Raw genomic sequence first — 23,535 nt, forward strand, 5'->3', positions numbered from 1 at the left:
TGTTTAGTGTCTTTTTACCCGACGTGACCCCATCTTTTATATTTTACCAAAAAATTGGGTAATAATAAATGTTTTATCATTTAATATAGGGGAAACTGTTTTTTTAAAAAAATTTCGGTAATTTTTCCTTAATATAGTAAAAAAATAAAACCCCCAGTGGTGAATAAATACCACCAAAAGAAAGCTCTATCTGTCCCCAAAAAAGGGTATAAAATTTATTTCAGTACAGCGCTGCATGACGGAATAAATGTCAGTCAAAGTACCGCAGCGCTGAATACTGAAAAATGGCCTGGATGGGAAGGGGGTTTAACACCGCGGATGTCAACTGGTTAAATACTCCTTAAATGTAGGGGTAGAACAATAAAATGTAATACCTCATTCCTTGCTCAGGTGCTCTCTTCTCCCCAATGCTTTGGGTCCCTTGTGCCCAAATGTACAGTGGAGGACCATTGGTTCTGCATTGTACTTGGTGACATCAGAGTGCCACCACCGGCTGAAGCTCTGAAGATACTGTGGCAGACTGGTCACACAGCTTGGAGAAAGCCTGCTGGACCAAGGAATAACGTATGCATTGAAGCTTATTCCTCTACCCCTAGACTTCATGAACATTTTAATTATGCAGTGCATGGGGACGGACTGCCAGGGATTCTTTTTTTTTTTTTTTTTAGCAAATGGCTAAATACACAAGTAAAACGTATGTGAGCTGTCTTATCTTCCAAAAGTTTTAGAAATCAGCCACCCTTTACTGCATATTCTGATTTACGGACCTTAATTAATTCCACTGTAGTAAAGCAGTATAGCTTGGTCCCTGACTGATAACTGGACACTAGAGGAACATCAGCTCGATGAGGTCATAAGTCTCTTTACTATCATTTTTGTCAGCTTGTTTGCAGTGTTGAGGTGAAAAATGCTGTACAAGACAGTAGGTTGTGATTGGTCTACAGCCCTAAACTCTTCAGTTCCTTGAGTATCTATGGCAGCACCTCTAATAATAACCAGTTTGTCTCAGCACAGCCAATTTCATATTAATATTTCAAACAGACTTTACTGTCTTGAAGATCTCATGAGTCATGTATGTATTCTATAAATTGAATGCAAAGTACCAGGATGAAAATATATAAACTCCATGCTAATAGTTGTTTTGGTTAGAATTAGACTGTAATGTACTACTGCAAGCACACAGTGCAAACAGCTGAGCCTCTGCAATGTAGAGCTAAAGGCCTAATAATTAGCTTTTTGTGCTTGCACCAGGAGCCTAATATTGGGAGGTCAAGGGTGCACCCATCTTCTAAGCAGGCTCTTAAGAGATGGGAAAATTTGTGTGGGAGATTTTTCCAATCTTACATAAATAGACCAAATACCAGGATCTTCCATGATCTTTGCCTGACACTGACATCATAGTGAGTACATACTTCTTGTCCTACCTTCAGTGCATTGTCCAACAAATTGCAGTTTCTGTATCTTCCATTAAGGGACACTGGAGTTTAGAAACAGTTGGGTTATTCTGACGCCTTTATAAGTTTGGGAAACTGGAGTTGGAGGCTGAAAAATAGTCTGGTTTTTCTTTTGCCTTCTTCAACCAAAATTCTTCACTACACCGTTGCCTGAGCTGGTTTCTATATAGCAGCTCTCCGGATCAGTGTTTCCTCAGCATTAGAATGAAGGTAAGTATGCATCTGGGGCAGGGAATTGTGGGAATGAGAAAAATAAGGGCACTTTGATTGTCCATTTGGACACATCCCTAGACTTCTACAGTTGCTATTTCTTCTGCACCTTGACTTCAGTGCGTTATGTGTTAGAGAAGATAATTATATCTGTTGAACCTCTATAAGGTTTATTGAAAACCAGAAGCTATATTCAGTAATGCCAGAGAGACAGATTGGTCTTTATTACCTGATTGTCTTAAATTACAGCTCTTAGATATTAGAGACATAAACTTTGTCACATCGGATAATGGGACAGATATTAAAGGAGATTGCTAGATCCATGTGTTGTTGAGAAACCAAAGTGTTTTAACCTTCAGGCTAAATACTACTTAAACTCTTTTATTAGAGTGCTGTATCATTTAGTTGTGATTTTGAAATAAGCTGAATTCAGACCGTTGCCAATGGTACTGCAGCTTTATTTTGCAAATAAATCTTTAATTACAAAGGTTAACATGCACATTTCTACATCCGGTAGAATGAGTTTCAACTCAATGTACTTTTTACTTTCCTGATAAGAAATAAAAACAAATAGGTGCTGATTGCCCTAATTATTTCAAGATTGTAGGGTAGGAGTTATAAAGACACACGATGTGTCAGTGAGGTACCTATGAAAATACAGGCATTGACTTATTAACCAATTAATGTGTACTATTTTTCTCGATTTTTGACCATGCACCATATTATCATCTGAGGTTCAGGAAACCTAACTAACATTTTTCTGCTTATTTTTGTAGATTTAGTCAAGGGTATGCAGCACTGCTATTGTATTGCTAGGGACAAATCAAAAGCTCATTTTCTTTAGCTTCTACTCTGCACTGCTAAATATAGTTAAAGGAGAACTATGGTGTTAAGGCTTTTCCCCATAGTTCTCCTTAGGGTAACGGGAGGACACAAACTAGCGTCCTCCCGTCACCCTAAGCTCAGTATACCGCGAGCTACAGCTGAGACGCCGCAGCTAAAGCGGATCCCGACAATTATGTCTGGATCCGCCCAGCTCCGTGAGTGACAGCTGGCTCTGCCTATCTAGAGGCAGAGCCAGCTGTACCCTCCCCCGTCCGTTCCGCCAGTCAGCGCTGGAGGATCGGAGCGGGGAGGGGGGAATCCAGCCCCTCCCCTGTCACGGCAGAGAGCCGTGACAGGATCGAGAAGTGAGCGAACGCCGGTATGTGTTCACTCACTTCCCGATCTACTGAGCCGACCTGTGACAGTTTCATTGTCAGAGGTCGGCTAGAACTATGAGGTGAGTGAAAAGCACTCACCTCATAGTTCTCCTTTTAAGTATGTCTAGCTGCACATACTTGTATTGTTGGCAGCTGAAATCTGTTACAAAATTAGGATTTCTTGGTCCCATGATTAGGGCAGAATAGGGTCCTAGGCAAGGTAGCAGCTTTGATCCCCCTTCTCTTTAATTGACATTGAAGTAAGCACAGAGAAGCTATTCTATTTGCATTGTCTGTGCTGCCATGCACTGTCCATTAGACACCGACTGCCTACAATTACATCCTCCCTTTTTAATGTGATAGGCAGGTACATAACTTTCGCCAACTGCTCTACCCCCCTAATTTAATGGAGGGCCATAAGCTCATGCTTGTGGTTGCATTGTGGATAAGGTATCTCTGTTATGACATAACAGCGCCAGCCAGCCATATTATGGCTGTATTATAGTTTGTAAAGTTTGCAGTAAATCTAGTTAAAATGTTATCATGATTTTTTTTCCATTGTGTTGCTAACAAAGTTTTTATATATTTGATATGATATGTTTTTCTCTGCAGGTTTTGCATGATTGTGTCTATGGCTCCCAACATTTTAGCAACCCGCGGTACTTTCCCATGAGCCTTTCAGATCTGACATCTGAAGACTATGATCCCTTTCTGCAGCTAGAATGTCTGAAAGAGCCTGAACCACTCCACTCCCCAGATTCTGAGCGCTCCACCAAGCTGCAGCCCGTTACTGAAGGTATTTCATCTGTATAAGTAGTGCATGGAAGATTTTACTCTGAAGCTGCCCATACACCTTACAACCATAGCACGACTTTCGTTGTGCGATGGTTGTAAGGCGATTAAAATGTTGTACGAACTGCCCATCTTGGACAGGCAGATCGTACTTGCGATCATCGCAAGTCCTCCCCGCTGAGGGGAGGGCTTACAGATGATTGCAGAGGTGAGCAGGCAGTGTGCGCCTTTCATCTTGCGATCGTGCTACCAACCCGTGCTCGTAAGACGAAAGTCGTGCGACCTTACAGTATATGCGGTCGCACGCTGCCCATACACCTTAGGATTATTGAACGATCGCGGGATCACACTGAACTCAAGGCAAACCTAAATCTAAATATACATGTGAAATACATATTATGAGAGATGTCTTACCTGCCAAAAGATATCTGTTTCTGTCCTTCCAGTCCTGTGAATTACATAGCACAGCTAGGAGGATGGCTCAACTGTCTCTATTACAATTGAGAAATAAACTATTAACATCACTCTGTCTCTGTTCTGCTGACTGGTCTGTAAGGGAGCAGCAGGAGATTGGTGAGGTCAATCCTGTGCTCACTCTGCTTTCTCTCAGTTTATCAGTATATTCTTTGTCGGCGTATTTGAATGCAGCTTACCTGACTGGCCCTCTGTGCTGCCTCTCCATTTCACAGTCTGAATGCTGTTGTATGGGGAATTAAGAGGCTTACATCAAGTCAAATTTAGGTACTCACATTAGTTGCATTTAAAAAGCACTACATTTAATAATTTATTAACTAACACAAGGCCGCATAAACGTGTTGCTTTTTTATCTGCCTGATGTTCAATTGTAAACGAAGAGTTTTTTAAATGGATATTTGTCTCAATGAGACCCTGTCACCAGACAATGTATGTCAACAAAAACATTTCTGTAAGATTATATGTGGGTTTGATGTATTTTATTTATGTTATAGACTTGTAAAAAGCTCCCTTGAGTAGGCATTCAAAAGACCTTAAACTGCTTGACACGATACTGTGCACGGGTGTCCCCACACCGCGTGCAGGTATCTCTACAGGAGAACCAAATACGTGACTACACCAAACAATGCTAATGAACTATAATTTATTAGCTACTCCAAAAACACCACAACCATAAGCCCCACCAACACCCACAAGTAACATATAAAAGGCTAACTAATACAAATGACAAAGTACACACTGGAGACAACAGGGCAAACCCTGGGGAGCAGGACAACAAGAGGGCAGCCACCGATCAGGAGACCTCAGGGGTAAGGTTCAGGAATCATGTCGGAGTCCGGGTTCAAGGCAAGAACAGGAAACAGGATATGGCAACAAGACTGAGGCACAGGCCTCACTGCAGGGAGAGGCTAAATACCCTCCCAGATCAGCACCAGGTGGTGACTAACCACTGATCGCTGGGACACCCGCAGGTGAGCGCTGGAACTGCAGGACCTGGTTCCAGCGTCAAAGTGCCACCTGGAGGTGCTGAGCTCCCTGACAGTTAGGCCTTGTTCACACCAAATGCAGAGCAGATCCGGTCAGGTTTCTGCACATGCACGCTAGTCTTTTAGACACGTTTTTTATGCGTTCCAGGCTCTTTTTGGTAACAAAAAAATAATTGTATTTAACGTTTAAAATGGGCTTTCAATGCATTCCAGGCATTTGCATGCATTTTTGATGCGTTCCAGAGCAGGTTAAATAGGGCCTACTGCAGTTTTTTCACCTGCTCTGGATCTGCTCTGCAACTGCACGCTGCGATGTGAACTGGAGCAAAAAATACCATTGGAATACATTGGACGCAGTTTTGATACGGTCTGCAACTGATCTGCTCTGCACCTGGTCTGCGCTTGGTGTGAACAAGGCCTTACTGGCTGCCTGGAGACACCTGCAGGTGAGCACTGGAACTGCAGGATCTGGTTCCAGCGCCACAGTGCCACTTGGAGGTGTTCTGGTCCATGACACTGCTGCTGAGGGGCTCTGCCATCTTGGAAGTTATGTCACCAGCCTCAGCAGACTGCAGGCAGCTTTCACTCAATGACACTCTGTAATATCCCCCTTTGTTTCTCCCCTGGCAGCTACATAAATGGTTATGCAGTGGGGTGAAGGAGCTAGGCCACCACAGTATTTAGACACTCCTGTAAAAGAACAGTGCTATGATTTACAAGTAGAGAAGGGCATTGACTAGTCAAATTTTCCAGCACATTCAAGGTACGTTGCAAGTGAGAAAAAAAATAATTGATGGGAAGGAAAATACTGCAAGTAAGCATGTCAAATACTTGATTTGTATGTGCTTTTTCCTGCACTTTTTTTGGTGGCAGGGTCTCTTTAAACTAACACAGAATGATTGTTACCCGAGTTAAAGTATAGGAAGCAGTTTTTTTGGGGGGGGCGGGGGTTTCTTCTTTTTTTTTTGTGTAAATAGTTTGAACTGTGTTCAGTATGTAATCTGTTTTCCCCTCACAGTGATGCCTTCAAAATATTGAGTGCCAAAATAAACTTTTATATCCATAATTCAGGTTTTTCACACCAAAAAATAGAGGAGGGCGTCACGCCAGGTCCCCTAATGGTAAAAACAGCAATTCTATTAACAATCATGGCACCAGTTGAAGGTTTGTCAGCGGGATGTCATACACAAATCATTTCATTTCTTGGATCAGCAAATAAATTGAATCCTCCATATGGGTCTCAGTTCATCCATGGGATTTAGACTTGTTTAGACTGCTGCCTCATTTCCTGGATTTAAAAGCATCTTTTAAAATGAGCACAGAAGTTATTGGATGCCAAGTTCTTGCTTCTAGACCTACTTTTTTCTGTATTTGAATAACAAGATGTTCTTACTATCGTGCGTGATAACAGGATGCAGGATTTTTTGTGAGCTATAAATTGTTCGGAAAACGACATTTATCACCTATAGATTTCTTGGTTTACTTGCTCTTCAACATATTTGATATTGTGCACTGACCATCCCTCTTCATGTCTACCCCGTGCTGTCCACTTCCTGTACAGGGGGCAGTTATAGGTTATCTATAGTAAATGGCCAAGGTCCTTTTTTAGAACATTGTGCCTACAGTGTTTCCTGGGAGTGCATTTGTTAGGAGGAATTGTTAGAAGACACAACCATTTATGATACTTGACTTTACTTCACATTGGGTCTGTTTATTTTGCAATAACTTTTTCATTCCTTAAGATGATAAAGTAATACATATACAAATTTTTGGGGACAAATTAGGCTTTCTTTTGGCAATATTGTCTTGCAAAGATTATTTTGTTTTCAGTGTAATCTACAGACAAAATAATGTAAAAAGGCATTTTTTTTGTGCATTTTAATTTTTATGTGACTGAAAAAAATAGCAAACCGCACAATTGAGGAAAAGTTAAATGTTAGTAGAAAAAAAAAAGAATCACTAAGGGAAGGAAAGTTATTTAGGGCTGAATAAGGTTATCTAAGGGTTAATAATATATTAAATAGGAATACATTTTATTGGTTCTTTTATTCCCAGTAATTGTGTTTTTATATGGAATGTTCTGGCTACAGTATTCTAATTTTTATTTTCTTTGTATTCTTTTTGGTTTTGGGGTCTTTATTTTATGATATGCCCATTCTATCATATGCTTATTTTAGTTGCATATACTTAGCTTTCCTAGATCTTAGTTTTCACACTAAACAAAAAATACATATTTTCTTTGTGACATTTTCAGCTTTGCTGGCTTGTGTCTTTATAGGCTGCTCTGTTTTCAATTGAATATGAGCAGTAATGTGCTGTAAATGACATATCCACTATAATCATTTGAGCTATAAAATGCACCCTGTGATTGGCATAAGGTCATTAACATGCTGTGTATTTTGTGAAACCTAATGTCCCAAACTACTAATAAAAATGTAATTTGTCACACAATAGAGAATAATTGTTTCTCTTTTAAAGTTTAAGGTTTTACACCTAATATAGGACCTCCAGGAATGTAAAAAGTTAGCCCTTGCAGTGGGGTTGTCCCCGCACTGCAAGGGTTAACTGCTCGTTTTTATCTAGGGGCACAAATGAAACAAATATACTCACCCGATCCTCGATCGAAACAACCAGTTAACCCTTGCAGTGCAGGGACAGCCCCACTGCAAGGGTTAACTTTTTGCATACCTGGAGTTTTCCCAGTTTAATGTTTGGCAAATTTTAATTTCTTCGGATGATAAATGAATTGGATGGTTCTCCTAAACTTGTGATAATAGAAGTGTGGGAGCTGATATTGCTCCTTGGCAGTCACTGACCTGGTACAAATATGCAGCCTTTGAAGTCTGAAAAGTCCGAACCCCTGTCTTGCCTACTTGTTCCTGGTCAATGTCTCCCAAATTCTGGATCAGGATTACATCCTTGGAGCCTGCAGCAAAAAAAAAAAAAAAAAAGCTTACAATGGCCACCACCTATTTTGTTGTTTTAGTTTTCCCTTTAAGTCCACCTTTAGGGTAACATCTGCAATCTTTAGGGTAACATTTCCCTGCCATCCTGCATGAAGCCCCATACTGAAGATACCTTAATCTAAGTGATCGCTTTAAGAGCTACCAACCGACAGTTTGCATGGCTACTAGTTGTAGGGTCCTCACTTATGTTTGGGAACTAATCAAAATCATGCCATCTCATCCGTAAAATAGTGATCAGATACTGAAAGGTCAGTACAGTAAATAACTGCCATTTAGAGGCCACTGCAGCCTCTAGGTGGCAGTGTGATGCTATTTAATAATGTAATTTGTTAATAGTATTAAAAATTTTAAAGTTAAACAATAAATAATACCAAAAAAAATAAAAATATATATAAAAAAAAAAAAAAAAAAAAAAATATATATATATATATATATATATGAATATGCACATGAGAGAGGCTTCCCTAAGAACTATGGTTTTTCTGAATGGCTGCATAGAAGTAGATATCTCCTTTCAGGCAGGGTATCTCTAATTGAAACATCTGGCCATAACAAATAATCAAATGTTAAAGGAATTGTGCAAATCAAAGGCACATTCTCTTTAAACTGACAGTATATCTTAATAGTTAAGGCACTTAAATGCCTTTTTTAACAAAAAATGTACCTTATTTGTGTATCACTCGGCTGTAGGTCCTCAAATCGTCTCTGAATTGGTGTCGACACTGTCCTTCCTTCTGCATGGTGGCTAGGTTTGTTCCCCATGCTCCCTGTGTGTGTCCCCATGGTCCCCACCACTCCAAGCTCACTTCCGTGCAGGGCTACAATCTACATGTTTAGTTTACTAATTTGTATTGATGTTCTAGTTCATCATGGGAGTAAGCTTATATGTAGTTTCCTGTATATGATGCAATCAAGTATTGGTTTCATCGTTTTTAACTTGTGTGTCCATCAGAACTTTGTGAGATTATGTTTTATGATTATGTATCCCTGAAAACTGATAAGCAGTGTGCCTAAGACAGGGGTAGTGAATTAAAATTCAAGGAGATCCGGTGACCAAGATTTTCATCGAGCCGAAGTCCGGATAGCGCGGTTACTCAGTTCTTGTCTGCACCGCGGTCTGCCATTTAGGCTGCATTGACACCAGCAGCTGCTAGTGTGTTTTCCCAGATGCAGTGCTGGTGCATCGATCCCGGCGCATCACACTGTTTTTTTATTTTTTGTCATAACTTTATTGAAATGTCACGGGTGACATTTCATTAAGTTCTATAGGCAAAGCGCAGTGTGATGCGGTTGTACCACATCGTGGCTGGCTTCACTGCAAAAAAGCATCCATCAGAGTGCCACTTACATCATTTGCCTCCATCAGAGTGCCCCTTTACATCAGTTGTCCACATCAGAGATCTCCTTACATCAGGTGTCCCCTATAGCGTGTGTCCCCTTTAGCGTGCCCCCTTACATTAGGTGTCCCGATCAGGGTGTCCCCTTCAGAATGCCCCCTTACAGGAGGGCAAGCCATATCCTAGTCGGCGGTCCAGATAGAACTGCTGCTCGGTCCAGATCTGGACCGCGATCCGCCATTTAGGGACCCCTGGCCTAAGATATTATGACTGACTGCAAACCTTTTAGGCTTTAGTGTGGGTTTTCTTTTGAAGTATAGTTTGCAGACTCCTTAAAAATGCCTACTTGTTCTTTTGTTTGTTCTGAAAGTCAGGGATAGCAAATAAAGGTAGCATTGAATAGTATGTGCTGATGTGTATTTAGGCCTGGGTTAGAATTTTAGTTATCTAGGAGCATACCTTGGTGTAAAGCGTTCCTTTGAACTCAGAGGAGTGGGATTCTTACACAGATGTACCCTTCAAGGCTCCTTTCATAACTGTCCCTTTTTATGTCTTGCTTGAAAGATGGTCAACATAGATTTATATTCCTTTTGGCATCTCTGTATTGAGTTTGAGTTTTCATCAAGCAATACTTGTCTGGGTTAATCTTCTTAGGCTACTCTATATACCCCCACCAAATAACCAATTAGAAAATAATGATTCAAAATGTATGTGCTTATAAGTTCCCATGTTTGTAGGTGACACGTGTAATGTTTTTGTACTCGTGTATTAATTATCCCATTTGGCTGCCTTTAGCTCATGATGTAAATGTGGTGCAATTCATTACTCCTAAAGAATTATATTAAATTGCTATTCATACAAATAAAAGTGTATAGTTTCTTTTGCAGAAGAGATCATAATTATAGTTGATGCAGAAATCTCTCCCCCCAGCCCCCCTTCCCGTCAAATGATGATCACCCTATTAGTGCAATGTACTCATCCATAGGCTACTGCAGATCCTTTCTGCCATAATTACATTTTCACCTCTTGCTATTACAAGAGGCTAACATTTGGGCCTCTTGTCACAATCGGTTTCATGTTTTCTTTTTTTCCCCTTGGCTGTAAGGACAGCGGGCGTTCTGTGGCTGTGCCGCTTCTCTGTGTGCCATAATGGGCTGTAATTACTGAGTTTGCAGCACAATGCATGGGTGTTTGTTTAAAGCTGAATAGCCTGCTCTGAATAGGCCCTCCTATTAAGTAAATAGAAGTTGCACAAAGCCATATTATCCGAGATATCCGAGGGATTGCATTCTCCACACGTGTCTTTGCAAATACAGATTTTTGTATCCATGCTGTCGGTAGGTTGTCATTTTGTACATGTTACCCTTTCTTTGTCTGCATAAGGTTTTTTTTTTTTCTGCAGACTATCAGGGAGAGGAAACAAAATTATTTTTAAATACAGGATTTTGCTGCCTGCCAATCTGTCCTGGGATGGCTGCACTACTTTTAAAAAGTGTAACAGGCTATGTATCCCAACCTGTGTACGTGAACCTCCATTTCGAGAATTGCTTGAGGCAAATGTTCCAGGATTGAGCTTTGTAGGTCTGCTCTTGGAGGCTGTAATGAGTGTTTGAAGCACTTGCCATCATATTTAGAGATTTGTGTGATTGAATACTGATCGTTCCTACTTTTGTGATGGAGGGAATAAAAAAAAATCACTGTGAATGTTGTACTAATACAGTCATGTGAAAAAGTAAGTGCACCCAATGGAAATGGTGGACTTTTTCAACATATTTGGACCGGCAAATATTAGATCTTTATTCAACGGTGCCTTTAAGTAAAGGTGATATCCTTGAACAAATGTTACATAAATGTAGCATAGTGTATTTATTCATATAATCTTATTTAAGAAAAATGCAGATTTGTCACATGAAAACGTAAGTATACCCCTAAATTTCCCATCACTTGAAATCCATAAAATTAGAGTCTGGTGTTCCACATTAGGTGCCAAAGGAGGTTGAACATGCCTTTTTAATCCTCATATGTAGGTTCTGGTGTTCTCTTTGCTATTATGCGTATGGGGTCATTATTCCAAGATCTAAAGAGCTCTCTAAGGTCCTCTAAAAAAAAAGGTTGTGGATGCCTATGTTTATAGTAAGGGATTTAAAAAGATCAATAGATTCTTTGAAATCAATCATTCCACTGTAAGGAAAATAATCTACAAGTAGCGTAGACTTAAAGTGACTGCTGATTTGTACAGGACTGGCTGGCTTAGCATATTCAACCCGAGAGTTGACCCTTTGATGCTGAAAAAAGTCTCAAAGATCCCAAAATGTAACTGAGGGATGTACAGGTTGCACCATTTAAACCTGCTTAGGATGTATGCCAGGAAAAAGACTTTGCTGTCCAAAAAGAACATAAGTCCAAGGGTATCTATGATAATGTTTCAAAGCATACTGGCTAATTCACCAAAAAATTTGTGAAAAAAGGAGAAATGAAGGGTTAGAGTGGCCGAGGCAAAGACCAGATTTGAAGCCTATTCTAAATGTTGGGGGGGTGGGGATTCCAGATGGGCAGTTCATGCAAGGAGACCCTTGCACTCTTCTACAGCTGCACTTTGGCTCTGCTGTATACTAGAGATGCACCGAAATGGAAATTTTAAAACCGAAACGAAACAGAAATAAAAAAAAGTCAGACCGATACCGAAAATGTTTTTTATTTTTATTTTTTCAATTTTTTTAAATATTTTATTTTTTATAAACTTTTTCATTTTTTAATATTTATTTTTATTTATTTAATTTTTTATTAAATATTTTTATTTTCTTACTTTACTTTTAGGGGCTAAACAGGCCCCTAATATTTCCCTTTTAAAATAGAAAAAGAGATTGAGAACAAAGAGTCCTCAATCTCTTTTTCTGTGTCCCCTGTTATCAATGAACAGGAATCCTCTATACTGAGTGTTCCTGCTCATTGATAACATGAGAACATTGTTTGTTTACTATAACTACAATTATGAATGAATGGGGGTGATGTAGATCACTGCCATTCATTCATAATTGAGGATATACTTAACATACCATATCCTCAATTATGTGCACACACTCAGCGATCACTGATCGCTGAGTGTGTGTACCTTGCTTTTCTCTCTGACACGCTGTCACAGGATGTTGATCGAGCGGTGTAGAGAGGAGAGCCCAGCCTCCTGTGACAGCGCTGTCTCCGCCCCCACACCGCTCTGCCGGACTGTGAAAGGCGGCCGAGCAGTGTGGGAGGAGAGACGCCGGCCGCTCACAGCGCTCTCGTCCTGCAGCGCTCGGCCGGCTGTCACTTTCTTTCCTCCCCGCTGGGACATAGAGCAGCGCCCAGCGGGGAGAAAAGAAACCAGGGATGCGCCGATGTATCGCCAGGAAAACGGCACTTTCGGCATTATGCCAAAAGTGCCATTTTCGGCCGATATATTGGTGCATCCCTACTGTATACACATGTGCTGACAGGAAACATTCTGATAAGAGCAGAGCAGAGTTGATGACTTATCAGTGTGTTTCTGATCCTTCGATTTCCAGTCAGCAAGCTATGTGTAGAAAGGTCACGCCACCATATTTCTTAACTAAAGTGGTTTCCCCCTCCTGGCTGGCCTGTCTGGCTGAGATATATGAATCCCAAAACTGGCTGGGCATATATGTTCACATATTTATGTTTAACTCCATACTTAGCTGTGTGTTGTTTAGTTTAAATTATTTCCGTTAGCTGTCAAACACAATGTAAGTTTTTTTTTTTTTTTTTTTTTAATGAATCTGAGGAGATTGGTGGGGACTGCTGGATCAGGATTTTGGTAGATATTTACATCTGTCGATATTTTAAGTTTAGAGGCTTCTATCTAAGATCTGATGGGTACAAAGAGATGGTTCCCCAAATGACAGTAATAAGTTTGGTAGACTCAAAAGAACCCCAGGCATGGTTGACATTCTAGTTTAATTTCTATTTTTCATAAGAGTAAAAATGATAGCCAATTGGTTTTTGTTTTTTGGGGGGGGCTTTACTGATCCATCTTCATCAAGGCTTGTGAAGGTGAGGGTTTGCAGAAAGATGGACTGAGAACAGGTATCCTGGAATAGATTTCTCTAGCTTAGAGTAAGGGACTTTTCTGGTGGCTGGTGTAGCAGAATGAATCTGAGGAGAAAGCAAGTGTCTGTTTTCAGGACTGATCTCTATACATCACACAATCCTTGCACTTACAATACATTTGCAGAGCTCTCTGAATGCCAGTCCTAGAAACCAGTCTTTTTGTGGGCATTCTATCCATGTAGCGTCCTGCCAGGCTTGCCTTTAGAAATTGAGAAACACATGCTCTTTTGTAATTGTCTGTTCTTGTGTCATTTTTACAGTCGCTCAGTCTAATAGCCATTCGTTTGCATAAAAGTCACATATACACCAGTTTTAATTAAAGTAGAAGAAAAGTAATTGCATGCATACGTCTATAGCTTTTCTAATATTGTCAATGCCTGAGGCCAGAGCTCCTAAATACAGATGAATTGTGAGCCTTCACCGAGTGTATTGTTTAATTATCAAATGCCAAGTTAGAGTGGTGTATTAGCGGAAAGGATGAGTTTGATATTCTGCCCTTAATTAGAAGATGATCAGATTTGCCTTCCCCTAGTGACCTGTAGTTAAACTCTGAGGCCCAAAGGGACCATTTCTCTTTGTTGTGTTAAGATGTGATATAGAGGCAGAGCATTTACCATTTAGCTAAAGCTCAGCTGTAACTGCATTGTTCTATGGCAGGTCATTTTCACTTTAGATCTAATCACGTAATGCTGAAATCAACACCATTGCTATTTTTTTGTTGTTTTATCAATCTGTCTATTGTAATAAATGGCAGAGAAAATGAATACAGGAAGGTACAATGTATGTATGTGTGATATTAGCTTTGTGACTTTCCTATCAATGCATATCCAGTGATTGCTCATGTGGTTTAATATTGCTCATCATCGGTCAAAAAACATATTGCCCCGACCATGTCTATTTTTCAGGTCTGTCCCTCTATAAACTGAGTCAAGCATGCCAGGATTGCCTATTGACACCCACCCCTAGAAATACATCTCCCAAGAGCCCTTTCCCTACACACATTGTATCAGCAGGCTCTTGGGAGCAAAGGCAGCAGAAAATAAGTATCGTTATCCTGGTGGATTAGCCTTGTGAACTGAGTCTTTTATCTTATAGCAACTTGTGATTTTACTTTTTGTCATGTTCTTTCCCTCGTAATGACCATTTTGGATCAGCATAGATTTACATTAATTTCTAATCCACTTTTTAATAAATGACTTAGTAGTTTATTAGCCTGTTATTCTCAACCATACACATTGGTGAATCATTGAATGGTTTTATTACCACTGGCAGGGGCCTTTTCATTTTGTAGTATTTTAATTATATATTCTGTTTTTATAAAGTAAAATTGTACCACTTTCATATTTCTAGTAATTCCTCGTTACACCATTTGTTACGGGATTGGATGTTTATGGGGGGTTTTCTACACAGGATAACATTTTTCTTTATTTTTTTCTGTTTTTTCTAGTGAAAATACCCAAGCAGCAAGGCTTGATCCCAGTAGCAGCACGAACGGTTATTACGCACCTGGTGAACCACTTAGGACATTATCCTATGAGTGGAGACCCCTCTATGCTCACTAGTCAGATCTGTGAGAATCAAGACAATTCTTACAGTGACAGTTCTGACCTTTCCCCACAGCTCTTCCACAGCCCCAACCTCCAGTTCTTTTCTTTGAACAGCACCACGCTTGTGTCCTGCTTACAAATTCCAGCAGAAGAGAAGCTACCTCCTGGCGAGGACCTGTCTTCTGCCTGCTCAATAGTGCGTGTTATCATGAGGGACCTTTCAGGTAAATACAGTTGGGAATCTTCCATCCTTTATGGACCTGCACTAGAATGCTCTGGACAAAAGTCTCAGTGGTCTTCCCTACCTACATTTCCTGCATCTTCTGTTAACCTAGAGGAGGAACATCCAGCTGGCCCACGGGAAGCTGAGGAGTTTCCCCCATTCCAGTCAAGGAGGAGAGGCAGGGAATCTCTGCCTTTATGGGACAGCTTGTCAGATGAGGAAGATGCCCTTGACTGTCTTTTGCAGTACCTGGGAGCTACGGGCCCCGAGTGCCTTCAAAGAGCAGGAGTCCCTCTGAATGTTCCTTCACCCCCACCTGCCTGTTTCTCTGAGAAACTGGAGAATGAGGTCAGTAATGCCATTTTAAAACAGAGTGCAGAAGAGAAAGAATTTGTGGAGAAGCATTGCCGCAATCTGCACATGAGGGCAATGTCACTGGAGGAGCCAGCCAACCAAAAACCTGAGTCGGCCTTCTACTACTCGCGATTGTTGCTCAGTATCCTGGGCATGAACTCCTGGGAGAAGAGGTAAAACTTCTCCCGGTTTTTCAGTTTAATTTTGCTGTCTGCTGTACTATAGCGTGTACATTGTTGTTTACATTTTGTAAGTTCCTGGTCTTCAACTATAATTACATTCCTTTCCTTTCGTTTATTTTTTTTGTTTTTGCTTTAGAGGAATCTGTACTGAGACACAACTAAGGAAATTAACCCTACAGTATGGTAGCAAACACCGTAGGGTTGTATGTTCTTACTTTTCCATTGTTTCCAGACTGCCTGATCTGCATACAGAGGCTTGTAAAAGACTTGGTATTAGTGGGTATGAGGGAAGGAAAGGAGCCAGTGGGCAAATGCAGCTAACAGTTTGAGACGCTTCCAAGATCATTTAGAATTTGACAAGCGCTGATGGCTTCCTTCAGACCTGCTTATAACTGACTTTGTAAACCCATAGGCTTGCTGTCTTTACTTCTTGTACTAGTGACGCGTGCACACCCCATTTGTTGTACGGGCATTTTTAGGACATTAAGTGAGAAAATATTTTCCCAATGGGTTCACAGACAGAATTAAATAACAGAAATGTTGCCCCTTCCACACTCTATCCAAAACAAAAAAAATGGCCTGGAGTTAGTCTTCAAAGCTACAACGAAAAGCCAGATTCATGGGTTTCTGTACGTGATTAGACTTCTGTAAGTTCCCTATGCATTCCTGTTGTTTATAATGACAGTCACAGTCAAGATCACAAGTAAAAAGTCTATATTCAGAATTTCACACCCTTAAAGGATATGTGTTCCCTAAAAAATTGTTTCAATGCAGTTTAAGATTTATATTTTGATGTCTGCTTCCAACAAACCTCCATTATTCTGTCCTTTGTCAGTCAGCGTGATGCAGTCAAGAGGCTGAATCATGTGCAGTCTTTTTATGTAATATTTGCTTTATCTACTTGGAACAAAATAGTAGTACCTAATTATTATCTACGCAGAGTTTAGAAAATGTTTTTTATCTGATTAATTGATTGAAATAAAAGTATATACAAAATAATCAGCCAACTATGAAAACAATTGTTAGTTGCAGCCTTAGTTTAATTAAAGAGATTTTTATTTATACACATTTTAAATGTCTGTATAAAATTGATGGTTATGTGAATGTGTTTAACACACTCTGGTATTATATGTCTATACCTAATTCAAATTTTTAGGAGGAATTTTCACCTTCTTAAGAAAAATGAGAAGTTACTGAGGGAGCTGAGAAACCTTGATTCCAGGCAATGGTAAGAATAGTGCAGTCAGCTGATTGTTTTCTGAATACATTGGTTTGATGTGAATGGTAAGAAGTAAGGTGGTTGTGTTGAAAATCACCTTGTTTTCTGAATACATTGGTTTGATGTGAATGGTAAGAAGTAAGGTGGTTGTGTTAAAAATCACCTGTCCGGATAGGAATATGGGAGTTGCTAAAGCTGACTTTTTATTAATGGTGCAGGCTCCAGGGCTCTTATGCATTTGCATGACCTAGAATTAGCACGTGCAAAATATCTAAAATCTCTACTTGATGCATGCCGGAACATGCTTGATGCTTCACTGGCTGCATTCTGGGGTCAATGGCTTGCTAAGTTACAAAGAAATGGAGCCCTTATTGACTTCTTTCACTCAATCCTTTCCCTCCCTCAAACCTGCTACTTAGCGGAATCTGTGCTTAAAAGTTCTTGCATATTTTCTATTCCTGAGAGCTCTGGGAAGGAGTAAATCAGACAACAGTTTGAATAGGGCATAAGCAGTACAGGTTCACAAAAATGAGTAATGTGTCCACTTCATCCTTTGTTTTACATTCCCCTCAAAATGGCGGAATTTGTCCCACGAGATTAATATTGAATATTACATATTATGGTTTGACATGTGGAATTATGCAAAGTTACATTGTAAAAAGTTCATCAAGGCCTAGTTAGCCATACATCTGTGTAAAATAGATTCAAGAACAACTGCATAGAATAAAAATTAACCCTTGCAGTCTGGCTACCCTCGCAATCCCAAGCGTTAACTGCTCCTCTTTGTCTAGGGTCTGCAATAAAAAAGATATACTCACCTGATCCTTGGTCCCACTTGGCTGCTAGACCAGTCCCCAAAGCCTCTTTTCCCCTAGGCTCTGGTGGTCTAATGACCTGTAAGTTATCACATCTAATACAGTGTATTAGAACTGAGGACACAGAGGACCTTCCCTTGCCAGAGAGTAGGGGGAGAGACGTGAGCTGTCTCTAAATCAGGATCGAGGCTCAGGTTAGTATATCTTCTTATTCGGTCCCCTAGAGAAACACACCCAGTTAACCCTTGCCCCACTGCAAGGATTAATTTCTATGCTGCCCAGAGTAGAGTTCTTCTTTAAAGTACAACTAGAGACTCTTATGTGACAGTCTAAACAAGTACCAAATCCTGAAACTATGTGATTCACAAGCTTTTTTATGCTGATTTACAAACTACAGGCTACAAGGTACATTGAAAGCAATGTCCCCTGCAACATTTTTCCATCTCACCATAGCACAAGCAGGCACTGCCTGCATGAGTGGAATTCAGGAGCAGTGCAGCATTGTTGCCACCCCATCAGTGGGAGGTCATACTTCTACTTTAATTAAGAACAAATGTAGTTGACAGTGCCGCCCTTTATAGAAAACCTGTTTATGGACAACACACCTGGACCTCAGGTGCAAATATGTGTCGGTAGCGGCCCCGCCAGGCAGACAAGTGACACACAGAGGCGCCTCTCTATCCCGCACAGCCGCTCATACATGCAGAGCGGCGGAGGATGGAGCGGCGCTATCTGGAGGGGGGGCATGAGGAAGCTTTCGGGCCCCCCCCGAAACAGGCGGAACGCCAGAGCCCGGTCGCAATTGCGACCGTTGCGACCCTGGTAGTCCCGCCAGTGGTCTGTACAGGCATTTACTTAATCTGGCCATACACTTGTAGATTTCCGAATGACTATTTGGAGGAAAGATCCTTCTTTACCACCAAATAATGCCATCGGACACTTTCGTTTGATTTTAACATTCGATTTCGGAATGAATGGAGTTCCCCAAACGAAAACTACGTTCACTGTTAGATTTTAATTTATTCGAGAAAAAATTTCCATCCTACTCATTCAAGTTTTTTTGTCACTATGGCCGAAATAGATTGTCAGTTTGACCCCATCAACTAATAGAAAGTCAAATGAATGTTCTTTCATACAAAAGTTATTTCGAAAATCTCAGCAGTGTATGGCCAGCTTATTTATGTGTTAACTCCTTGCTCCCCATTTTCATCTGACTGGTCAGTTTGCTTTTTTAATGACACAGCTGGCAAAACTGAGTTAATATCATGCTATCAACTGCTTAAAAAAAATCTGTGTGTAGTCTTTTGGTTTGCTCAGATGAATTGTTCATATAATGTATGAAGAATGTAAGATTCCTATTTTTTCTCTTTTCTCCTCTCTCAGCCGTGAAACACACAAAATAGCAGTTTTCTATATTGCTGATGGCCAAGAAGACAAACAGTCCATACTCTCTAACACTGGAGGCAGCCAGGAGTATGAGGACTTTGTTGCAGGGCTTGGATGGGAGGTAATAATCTGTTCATATCTTTCCATAAAAGAACACTGCCACGCGATTTAACTTGCGGTTTTTGTTGTTTTTATTGGTTGATGGCGATTTGGTTTGGGTCTATCTATACTTTTTGGATTTTATTTTTTCCATATTATATTTATTGATAAAAATGTTTCTTTATCTTTCATTGAGGGACAACAGGATATAGTAATTCTTACATATTTGGGTTATACTGCTCCCTGAACGTGGTTTGGACACTGGTAAACGAAAAACTTAAAGCCTTCTTCCAACTGCCATGCCTCATTTTTTTGCTAGTGTCCTAGAAGGTTTGACGCCTTTTCTTCAGCTCTGCCGAAATAAAGTCTAACTATATTATGCTAGCTTTTTTTATTAGTAATTTTTTTCTTCAATTAATATACTCTATACACCGCAGATATATATATTTCTAATTGTGTCTTAGTCTCTACATAGTAGTTATCTTGATTGGCATATCCTCAGCATTAGCTTTGGAGGCCACACCCAGACCTGGAACATTTCAGAGCTAGCCTGAAATGTGACCCCTGGGCACTTCATTGTGGCACTTTCCAGATATTTGTGTACTATGTTAGCTGCAGAGTGCTCTCCAGGTCCAGAGCTGTGGCACAGCCTCTGTTGTGATCCAGTCTCTGTCTCTGAGGATTCACATTGTTAGTAGTGCAGGTCAGTACTGCTGAGCGCAATTTTAAAACATTTCTTTTAAGTTTTTGCATATATCTACTGCTTGCTAGCGGTAGATATATGCAAAAAAAACCTGAGGAATATACAATAAATGTATACAATATATATAGTAGTATTACAGAGTTCACACAGTAGGTGTGTTAGCACTTTGTTTAATCCATAGGAAAGCCCATATGAGCCCAATGTAGCCTGTGTTTGAAGTAATTTTTTTATTAAGTTCTCCTTTTCTTGGGCCCAGTTTTTTATCTTGTAACACCCAGAATTTCAGACATTCAAGATTTTTTTCCACATGCAGTAGAGAACAGAGACATCTTGCTTCAGGACAAGAACCTTCAATGCAGCTTGTTTTGTGTCATAATTTTGTCTTCTATATTGACCTGTCAGTATATACTTGTCTTGCAGCTTTCTGTAGCTGTTGCCACAAATATACCCTACTGAGTTACTGTGTTACTAAGTGCATTTCTTCTGCAGGTGAATTTGGCTAACCACTGTGGCTTCCTAGGAGGACTTCAGAGGAACAAAAGCACTGGTCTGAGCACACCATATTATGCCACCTCTATTGTTGAAGTTATGTTTCATGTCTCTACCAGGATGCTTTCTGATTCAGATGACTGCTTAACAAAAAAGGTGAGGAGCTTGCTGTGCTTGTTTGTGTAGGACACATAGTAGTGTGACAATCAGTCAAATGTTTTTTTTCCCCCCACGTATTGTGTTCTACAAAAACAGTCAATATAACAAGTCATTAAAGTGAGGCTGCTATAAACTTGGGGTGACTCAAACTACGTAAATTATTATGCTTCATAGTGTTATAGATGATGGATATCCATACAGGGAGAAACAGTCATCATTGTTTCTCTTTATTTTAATTTATGTGCAAGCATGATCCTAAGTGCCCTAGGGCATCTATACTAGCTGCTGGGACCCTATACACAAACCATCACATCATGCAACTGTTTTCATTTTAGCCAGAGCTGGCTTATCAGAAAGAAATAGCAGCTGCCCAGAGCTTTTCAACCTGTCCAGCCTCTTCTCCTCCAGACAAGGCTCTGCTGGTAGTGTCTGCCAGTGTTCCATAGACATTAAATTTACTCACCTAATATATTGTCTACAGGCATCTTTAGTAGCAATATGGGTAATGGTGAGCTCAGTACCTAAATGGCTGTGCGTCTTTATTGAGTAGAGCTTTAATAATATACTTTATACATTTTCTAGTTGCCATAGTACCCTGAACCCACCCCCTTCCGAGAGACCCTTTTCCCTTCTTTTGTCTCATTCCCTTCCTTTCCCACCAACACACATACACAGCATTCATGGGGGGCAAGTGTAGGAACAGGTGATGATGTCACCAAAAGATAGTAAATCAGGTTATATGGGTAACATATTATTTTTATGTGACTCGTATTATCTGTGCTTGTTCTACTATACCCGATTTCAATTATTTAGGTACTATGATTATCGGTCAGGATGGGATGTGAAAAATTTGTAGAGATTTACCCCGTTTTCTTTGAATACAAAATAACAATTTATATATACTTGTGTGTACCTGCCTTGTACACACAGTACAATTCTTAGTATGTGCTGTATGTTTAATGTGATAATTTCTAGTAAGTGACATATCAGCTAGGAGATACGTCAGTGCTATGTGCCACTTGCAAGTATATAATATGAACAGATCTATCTCCATAAGTATTTGTTTTTGATGAGTGTAATAAATTCCACATCACTGCTAACGAGTCTGAGCCTGTGATCTGTGCCCTTGTTAGGGCTGCACTCTCTGAGCCATGCCCCCCCCACCTAGCTCCATCACTCATGCATTTTCCAAAGTGTTAATCCAGTCAGTGGGAGCAATAATGAGAGCAGGCTGGAGAGCAGGGGATGCAGGAAGAGGGAGCTGCTTGACCTCAGCATGAAGTTTAATGCCTCTAATTAAATTACAACGATGGAGTGTGGGGATCTGGCCATGCCTCAAGCTCTTCTGGTGTGTTATGGATCCTCCTGTGTCTTCCAAATACAAATCCTTTTCATCATTATTAGCGCAAAGAGAAATATGAGAGCAACAAAAAGCCATCTGTTAGATCAAATTTCTTATCTTTAAAGAAGACCTTTAGTGCAGATGTGTTATTACATAGACTTCTGTATTGAAGAAAAAAACAGAACTCTTATACAATAAAGGATGTATTTCATGGGCTTGAGTTTAAAGAAGAGCTCTGACTAGATGTAAATGGTTTTCATACTCATTCCCAGAGTTTAGTAAGCTATTAAAAAATTATTTTCTATAATTTAAGTAGACTCAAAAAATGTAAGATTTTCTGTCTTATATGGAATATGTAGAGAGGGTCATTTTACATAAACAGTACCCTGAAAAATGTACCCTTTGATTTCCTTTCAAACAATATCAGTGCGCTTCATGACATTGGACCGTGCCTAGGTTCTGTAGACTAAGGGCTTGTTCACACCTAATCCAGTGCATTACAGCATGGTTAGTGGCTAGAACGCACTGGATCGCATAATGAAAGTCTCCTGCGGGAAGGGGCTTGGTGTTACAAGTCGATGGCACCGCAGCCACGCCTCCCACCTGCATGCACAATTGTTTGTGATCGCACCAGACTGTAGGCAATGCTGTGCTGCGTGTTCTGTCACCGCAGAGCAGGACATGTGGCTGCGGTGACATTGACTTGAAAGCGCCACCATGCACCCTCCTGCCCCAAAACACAGAGGGGCTTGCTCTATGCAATCCAGTGCGTTCCAGCCACTAACCGTTCTGGAACACTGGATTAGGTGTGAACAAGCCCTAATAGCTATATATCTGCAGTATGAGACAGTCTAAGACACTGTTGCCTCTAACAGCTAACCACAAGATTAGGAGATTTAGAGTGGGATTTGGTAATGTCACTACAGTGATGCTCACTCATCATCTGATGGCTTCATGGAGAGGAAGCTGTACTTGGGGATCTGCAAGGGTGTCCCTGTTTCTACTTCATTTATTCTGTGAATCTGTGCTTCCTCCACCTTTCTGTCTTCTTTTTATAAATTAAAATATTACTCCACAAGTTGTTAGTTCACCAGTGTTGTTTCTATGAATAGATGTTGGTAATATGTCAGCAATATCTATATTACACTTACCTCTGTGGATTTCTTCATGCAATATGCTGATTGAAAAGCTCTTTCCCTATGCTATACACCCTCTTCCCAGAATCCTCCTAGTTCTTGCTATCTTCTTGGGAGATCTCCATAGATTATTGGAGGACAGACTACTTCATTATAAATATTGCACAGGACCCAGAAACACGCCTAGCAGTGGGTGTAAAACATGGGTAATGTGGCTCTCCAATCAGTGTATTTTTGAAGGTTGGTAAATGCAAAAGAACACTTGTCTCCCCAGACTCTGGAAGATTTCACCTACTTCTCCAAACTCTAAAAGATTTCTCCCACCTCCCCCCAACTTCTGTTCAATTACTCCTCCC

The 23,535-nt window shown here is 40.3% G+C and overlaps 1 protein-coding gene across 3 annotated transcripts in view; it reads left to right on the plus strand.

Annotated features, from left to right (window-relative positions):
• RALGAPA1 (Ral GTPase activating protein catalytic alpha subunit 1) overlaps window positions 1–23,535 on the plus strand; it is a 200,366-nt gene that overhangs the window by 118,910 nt on the left and 57,921 nt on the right. For all 3 annotated transcript variants that reach the window (XM_018554588.1, XM_018554585.1, XM_018554587.1), the window contains exons 32-36: window positions 3,479–3,662; window positions 14,973–15,822; window positions 16,988–17,059; window positions 19,249–19,372; window positions 20,543–20,698. In XM_018554588.1, coding sequence (XP_018410090.1) covers window positions 3,479–3,662; window positions 14,973–15,822; window positions 16,988–17,059; window positions 19,249–19,372; window positions 20,543–20,698 — 1,386 coding nt within the window. The remainder of the gene's footprint in view (window positions 1–3,478; window positions 3,663–14,972; window positions 15,823–16,987; window positions 17,060–19,248; window positions 19,373–20,542; window positions 20,699–23,535) is intronic.

The sequence above is a fragment of the Nanorana parkeri genome, unplaced genomic scaffold (assembly GCF_000935625.1).
Source record: "Nanorana parkeri isolate BGI_ZX_2015 unplaced genomic scaffold, ASM93562v1 scaffold165, whole genome shotgun sequence".
In the NCBI taxonomy this organism is placed as follows: Eukaryota; Metazoa; Chordata; class Amphibia; order Anura; family Dicroglossidae; genus Nanorana; species Nanorana parkeri.